Genomic DNA, 7984 nt, shown 5'->3' with positions numbered 1-7984 from the left:
CCCCCCGCGACCCTAATGAGGATTAAGCAGTGTATACAAAATGGATGGATGGATGGATGACGAGAAGATACCGTGAGCCTGAAGTGACCAAGGATGGAAAACTCAGGTGCCGGGGAGTTCGACTCAAAATCCTCACATTTAGAATAAAAAAATGTTCCCCTCAAGCTGATGTTCTTGCGCAACCCAAGATCAGAGAATAGGAGCATCTTTTTATTCATTATCCTGTATGAACACACGACGCTGTATCCATAATCAGGTCTATTCTCCAGCTACATTATGTCTGTGGTTCCCCAGCCGTGCAGCCCCGAAGCTTTGTTTCATCAACAGCTGTAACTGTAGTTCCTACACACTCCTGCCTCATGAATAATTCACGCAGTCAAACCGAAAGAAGAGGAGAGCCCAAAATAAATACCAATGCTGACAGGGCAGCTTTTGGCCACAGGCCCTGCGTATTTGTCTTTTGCTTTCGCCTCTTCCTCGCTCACCCCGTCCGTCTCGTACGTCTCCGTGCCGCTTGTTTTAAGGTCAGTCTTCGCTGTACTCTCGTGTTGCATAAACCTGATGTTGTTTGCCATTATCTCCATCATGACCGCACTTCTCCAAACAAAAGTTTTTTCCGCCGCCGCCGCCGTTGTTTGACTGCAGATGAGCGCTGTCTTTCTCCCTCTTTTCGTCCCTGCTGTCTGGCTGCGAGATTACCATTTGTCTGATTGTGGGAGACGTGCACACTCCCCAGCAGTTAGGCTGTGCTCAGATCATCCGTTACACAAGTCTACCCTCTCTTTTTTTTTTTTTTTTTCCTCCTTCCTCCCCCACCACCACTACCTCTTCATTTCTCAGCCTTTCTCTCTCTCTCTCACCCCTTTTCCTCCTCCCCTCCTCCTCTCCATCTTCTCTTCTGGAGGAGATTGCCATTCATCAAACAGCCACATCTGTGAGATGTCAGCACCCTCTGATAAATGACTCTGATGAGAGAATGCTAAATGAACGAGGTAAATGAGAAATCTGGGTAATTATTAGAAAAGCCCCGTTTTCGGCACACCGCTGTTTATTATTTATTTTTGCGGCGCCGTTGAGGGCACGGCGCTCTAATTGGAAGCTGAACAAGTTGAGAAAGCGAGCCCATTCTTTAAGTCGTGCAGGATTAAGACTCGAAATGTGGTTTTTGTTTCTTCAGGCGAACCTTGTTAGTCGTTTAAAGTCTTTTTTTTTTTCTCTCTCTCTTTTTTTTGCCCTTGATCGGGTGAAGGCCTTTCTTCTGTTGCTATTGTACCAAGTGCAGACTGTTTCTTGTTTTTTTTTTTTTATTATTTTTGATCCTACGTCTGCCATCCACCAGTCCACACTCAGAAAAACCCTCCTCTGACTCTGTGCTTCTTGCGTTCCTCCAGGGCGCCCTGCCGTTTGATGACGACAACTTAAGGAATCTTCTGGAGAAAGTGAAGTTGGGAGTGTTTCACATGCCACACTTCATCCCTCCAGACTGTCAGAACCTCCTCCGCGGCATGATCGAAGTGGACGCCTCAAAAAGACTAACGGTCAGTTCGGTGAAGAGACTGGATGATAACACAGAATTGTGATCATGTTCATATACGTCTCTGTTTTGTTTTTTTTTCACGGCCTGTTTTTCATGGTTTGAGCTTGGCCCTTTTTAATTTCAACCCTCTTGCTACAACCAGAGGCACCAGTTTGGGGATGTCTTCCTCACTGTTTTGATGCTCCAAAGTCATGTGAAAAAACCTTCCTGAGCGAGTAGAGGCTGCTCCAGGAACTGTGCATGCTTGGTTTTAGCAGGAATGTCTGAGGAGGAATATATAGATACAGTCGTCCTCAGATGTATTCCTCTCCTTCCATTAGAGAAAAGGCAAAATTCACAATAGTCACTCAAATAATTAGAAACTGAAAAAAGTAATAATAGATAAAAATTTGCTAAATTCTAATTTAGTGAAATAGGACGTTGCTTTTGAATTGTGGGTGAAAAGAATAATTAAAAAAAATAAAAATGTCCTGGAGAAATTGGAGCACTTTGCCAATGAGCAGTGGGCCAAAATAGCTGTCAACAGGTGCAGAAAACACCTGATTGGCTCAAAGGGTTGTTCAGCTAAATATTAGTTTACGGGTCCCATCATGTTTGTTTTTTTGTTGTTTCTTTTATATTTCTGTTGAACCACAATTCAAAAGCAATGTCATGATGTTCATTCAATTTTTATTTATTATTACTTTTGTCAATTTCAACTTATTTCAGCTGTTTTTTTCCTTCTTTAACGGGAGGTTGTGAATAAATCTGAGGTCGACTGTATCTTCAGGTTTGGTAGCAGTATACATAGCGTGACAATATATAAAAATCTCAGTACCCTATTATAGAGCCGAGTGGTTCAAACAGACCTGAACTGTGCAGAAGTTGTAGGCAGTTTCAAAAACTACATTTTCAGACATCACACGGCACCAGCGGGGAGGCATCTGATCAGCCCCACATTCACTCTGAAGCGTGACAACGAGCTCAGACATGCGGCCGGAGTCATTTGAGAACTGTCTTTAATGAAGAGATGCCCCACAGAGCCCTGATCTCGGTGTCATCGACTCAGTGTAGGATTAGATGAAGAGACGAGAGCAAATGAGACGCCCTAAATCCACAGAGCTGTGGAAAAGTTGTCCGAGATGCACGGAGCAAACCAGCCTCCCAAGTACCAAGCGAAGACTGATGTAGCTGTTTGGTTTTTTTCTCGCTCGCCGACCCAAACCCACACATTACTCTCTACTGTTTCGGCATTTAATATCCCCTGTTCCTGCAGTGATTGGTAATTATGTTGTAGATGCAGCTAATCATATTTAAATGTAGTCTGGAAATAAACAGACACATCAGGTCTGCGTTCAGAGGCAGATGATTATTTTTCACAGCAAACTTGTATTCCAAGCGGAGAGCAAGAAGGCAGAGATACACACTAAAATGTCTAATATCAGTTTGCCACTGCCGGGCCAGCCTTTTGTCTGTCTGTTTGTTTTTGTGTGTTCCCCTCCATTGTGTCCCCGAATCCGTTTGAATTCTCCTTCAAGTACATCGTGTTAATTCAGGAGAGGGCCGCTGCCTCTGCGCCGCTCAGCAAACTCCTCACAATGCCAGTCACTTCTCCTACACAGCAGCTGATCACCTTGGCAAGGTGGCTGGACGAGAACAGAGAAGGGTAGAGAGCCAGCCGGGATAAGAAAGAAAGGGAAGCGTGGACAAAGGGAAATGTAAATGATAAAAGCGGCTAAGATATTTCAGAAAGTACATTCTTTACAGAGACATGCCCTTTGTTGTCGTCCTGCATTTCAGAAAACGCACACGGATGCAGACAACTTAAAAAATAAAAAGCTTCCTTCTTTTTATACACGTACTGCATGCACGCAGCCTCTCCAGGCACTACAGGTAGCTCTATTTTAAATGTGGTCTCTTGGTGCTGCTGAGTTTCCACATGTAGCTAAGGGTAAAAAAACAGACATGTGAAGGACACGAGTGGAAAAAAAAAAAACTTGAGAAAGATGCTCAGTTGCAGGTGAAGATGCTCAGATAAGCTGCAGCGTTGCAACATAAGCTAGAAATTATTATGCTGTATGCACACTATATGCTTTATTTTCCTGTTCCTCTCTGCGTGATGAGGACGGGTCACCCTGAGATCCCCTCGGTATGTCCACCGGCCTCCAGCGATGTCCTCGACAAAGGGTTACGCACAGACCAAGCTGCTGGGAGAGAATATGCTACCTGTCTGCTTCCCCCCCGCCTCCTCTTACACGAGGAGTCCAAACAGAGCTCTGGGGATGCGTTGTAACCTCGCAGAATGTCAAACAGCCTTGTTAGATTGAGCGTTTCCTGGAGTTTAGCGGTCAGAGACGAGACAGGTGCGCCCAAGGGTGGGAGTGACATCATAAGAGAACACGACACTCTTTTGCTCGGGATTATTTTTCATAATAATGTTGACAATGGCTTGTTGAATCAAATCGATTGGGTAATCAGACCATAACTACTGGCTCTGTCTGTTGCCGTCGTCTGTTAATTAGATTTCGAAAAGTACATGCACACAAGTAAACACACACAAAGCCGAGGCCCCCTCAGAGTCTGAGTGGGAGGGCACGTACCCGGGCTTAAGGGGCTTAGCCCAATAAAAGCTTTTCTCTTCATTTCCTGCCTGTGTAGTCGGGGGCCCCGGAGGCAACTGGGCCAGCCACCTCGACAAAATCATCTCATCTTCACCACTCAAAGGAACACAGACGCCCTGAAAAGATCTGTCTCCTCGTGATACCTGGCTAATGAAGAGGATTGGCAAGCTCATTATATTAAAGAGCAGTTCATCACAGATAGATAACACCCTCGTGGGGATGGAGTAGATGAAGCACCAAGGCTGCTGGATCGGAAATAAAGGAAGTCTGCGTATTTGTTCTGTAGCTCCCCAAGTGCCAAATAATATTTACCTCAATCAGAAATTAGACTCTTAAAAACTTTTAACAAACACTTTGTTTCGTTCCTTTGACACCCGTGTGACCTTTTAACCCGGCAGCAGCTTTGAACGGCTTGTTGACTTTAGAAAGTTGCCAAATTTACACCATTTATCAGAGACGGAAACCGTAAGAGTAGAAAGAATCTTTAGATTTTCAACTTTCACACAGTCCTTGAACTTCTGTCATCTGTGGCGTGCCGGGAAGCTAAAATCCGAGCTTAAATCGGGATATTATATCAAAATCACTTTATTCTACACGTCTCATTTAATCCTGTTCAGGACTTTCATTACGTAGAAGGTCTTTCGGGGTCCAAATATTTGTTGGTATTCATTATAGACTGTTATACTAGGCTAAATAAATGTTGTGATTTTCTGAAGTTGACGTATTTTGCTTCCAAATGCGTGACACATGTCCCTCTTTTTATATTTAAAAAAAAAAAAAATCTTCAAAAATAAAATAAAATTTTAAAAAAATGATACCTGCCCCCTACACTAAATGGCCTGGGGTCCAGCAGACCCCAAAAGTCCTGCTTAGGGTTAAATATTCACAAAAATAAATAGATTGATTCAATCAGATCCTGTAAAATAAAATAAAATAAAATAAAATAAAAAATCTGCTTTCCTCTGAATAACTGAGAAGTCATAACTGAGTCGGCCCAGAACAACAATCACATGATGAAAATTCAGCGACTATTGAGCTGAAAAGAGTTGAACTGCAGCTGTCTTTGCACAGAGCAGATAAGGACAGGTGTGGAAACAAGATCAAATCTACAAGTAGTAAAATATCTAGAGCACGTTGAGATACCAGTTGTTTTATTCCCAGTATTTAAGAAAATGTTGTTCATGTTGATTCCATTTTTTTTTTCATTTTTTGTAAAATAAACATCAATTTTTTTTCCTTTTTTTGTGATTAATGGCATCATAACCGTATCGTGCTGCACACGGGACATTTTTAAGTTCTCGCTGCTCTTTGTCACGGTTGTGTCGTTTCCATAGAGGCTGCAAGACTTTATGCTGCAGTGAAAAATCAGCCCACAGTGAGGCAAAATGTGACAGGAGCCAAACACATCAGAAGCTGTTTGGGAATCAAAGGTTTAAAGGCCTCCATTAAAGAATCTTGGCGTGCGCTGTCTCTCCATCTCTCTGCTTCTGTTCTTGAAAAAGGCCACTTGTGTTGCTGCTCACTTAGCAAACCTGCCTCACAAAGAGAGCAGTAATTACAGAAACTGTGACGGGTTTAAAGGTTAAAGGCTCCAACCAAACTGTGCAACAGTTGTACGTGTGGTGTTGGGTTTGAAGTTGGGTTTTTTTGATTTTCATAAAACCAGACGGCACTTTGCAGGAATAGAGCTCACAAAAACAGCGCAGTGTTGTTTCTTTTCTTTTTTTTTGTCCTTTCTTGAGATTTTAGCTGTTTGTTTTTCCCCATATTATAAATTTCTTTGGTATAATTTGTTTCTATGTGGTTAAACTAAAGTCATATTCTTTTTTTAAAGTGAATTTTTGACTTAACCCTTGTAGACGTCAATAACGTAACAACGGCCAATAACGTAATGAAAGTCCTGAACCGATAACGTAATAAGTTAGTACGTTATTGGCCAAGAGTTATTACGTTACTTTTTTTTTTTTAAGTCACAAAAATACAAATATCTTGAAATATCCTTCAGTAACACCCTAGGGTTGAAATTTTCATTTTCCAAATACAGTCGTGACTCCATAATCCGACCCTTAACAATCCTAAACTTTGCTATCCGACAGGTTTTTCGGAAAAACGAACAGAACCCATGAAAAACAGCCTTAACATACCGACAGCCTTGGATTCCGACTCCGACGTGACGTCTTATGTCACCAATCAGGATGACGGCGTATTATCTGACTGAACAATCCCACAGATTGGCTACGTTCACACTGCAGGACTTAATGCTCAACTCAGATTTTTTTGTGAAATCCGATTTCTTTGCGAGTTCGTTCACGTTTCCAGTTCAATGCGACTTGTATGTGATCTGCTGTGTGAACTTCATACAACCCAAAAGTGTCCCGCATGCGCAGAAGAGGACACGATGATGTCACACGCAGTGAGCGTGCTCAGTGTTTACGGAAGTAGACATGGATGGTAGAAACAGAAGTGTGAGCACTAACTAAACTAGCATCAGCAGCCAAGTACTGCCTGTGCGTTCTGGCCACTTCCACCCCGACGGAGCGCTGTCCCGGGGTGGAAGTGTCCCCCGACCACACCGAATGCTCTGATATTCATCATTAATTGGGCCTGAATATCCAGAGACCAGAAAGTGCTATTGGGACCAGCCCTACTAGTTATTATAACAACTATAAACAATAAATATTAACAACAAATGAGCCTTCAAGCTACAAGCCCTCCTTGTATCTCGACCTCCGTCTTGACAATCCGACATAAGAGAAGGTTTTACATTTAGTGTTAGATTAATGAGTCACGACTGTATTTCAAGCAGTGCCCTATAAAGGGTTAATGTGTGATTAGGCTTTAGGTAGGACAGAACAGGTCCTCACTTCTCCCTGCTCAGAACTATACGACTGAGACGCATGCAGACCAGCACCCGTATAAATGCAAATGTACGAGAATTAATTTATGCAGCGCCCAAATAAAAGCACGCCGGGATGAGCTCTCACACAGACCCAGCCGGCGTAGTTTTATAGCGGCGGTCCCTCTGCCTGAAAGCCGCTGGAATTGGTTGTGACACCTTTAGAGACTGATTGATGTGATTCTGCATTTCAAACCACATCACTTTCAAGCATGTGTGTGATACCGGTCTCTTGCCTCCAGGCCTTCAATAAAAGTCAGAGAGACTAGGTCACCCACTGGCCTGTATCTGACAGCCAGGGTGTCTCTGTCAATACCGTGACCTCTGCAGAAACAGACAGGAGTCACCTATAGTCAGTAATCACAGTCCGGCGCCGGCTCTGTGATTGCACTAATATCACATGAAGGCATTCATTAGTGCAGAAGCGCAGAGGTGGATCCTGTGGGATGCGTGGAAACGTCAAGACATTGATGGAGACACATACACAAGAACTATGCCTCTGAATAAGTGACAATAATTAGAGCTGCTATGTGTATCTCCTGTGGTTCCACAACAACAGCACGAGCAAATTAAAAAGTCCCTACAGTGACATTGATCCTGTTTTTCTTCTTTCCTTCTGTGGGCATTTGAAACCCGGTCGAGTCATTCTCACAGACATCTTCCTTTGTCGCCCTTTTGCTCACACTTTCTTTCCTTTTTGGGCAAAAAAAACAACACAAACCCCGTGTTGACAGTGTCGGTGACAAAGTGGTCGCATTAAAAGTGTGACGACAAGAGCAGTGTTAAGGAAGCCGGTGTGTGTGTGAGTAAGAGAGATGGGAAGAGAATGAGAATGGGAGATTCCCTTTGGACCAGAGGGCTTGGCAGGGTCAGCGGCGTGTGAGAGGGAGATAATATTCTCTGTTTATAGTCGTATCACCTCTCTCTCCTCCGCTCTGGCTGCACCGTCTC

General features: G+C 43.4%; 1 protein-coding gene across 3 annotated transcripts in view; it reads left to right on the top strand.

Moving 5' to 3' along the window:
- Positions 1–7984, top strand: part of brsk2b (BR serine/threonine kinase 2b) — a 182750-nt gene that overhangs the window by 151121 nt on the left and 23645 nt on the right. For all 3 annotated transcript variants that reach the window (XM_008281743.1, XM_008281742.1, XM_008281741.1), the window contains exon 8: positions 1392–1538. In XM_008281743.1, the coding sequence (XP_008279965.1) occupies positions 1392–1538 (147 nt within the window). The remainder of the gene's footprint in view (positions 1–1391; positions 1539–7984) is intronic.

Source organism: Stegastes partitus, unplaced genomic scaffold, assembly GCF_000690725.1.
Source record: "Stegastes partitus isolate 25-593 unplaced genomic scaffold, Stegastes_partitus-1.0.2 Scaffold243, whole genome shotgun sequence".
Lineage (NCBI taxonomy): Eukaryota > Metazoa > Chordata > Actinopteri > Pomacentridae > Stegastes > Stegastes partitus.
This window is presented reverse-complemented; position numbering and strand designations above follow the sequence as displayed.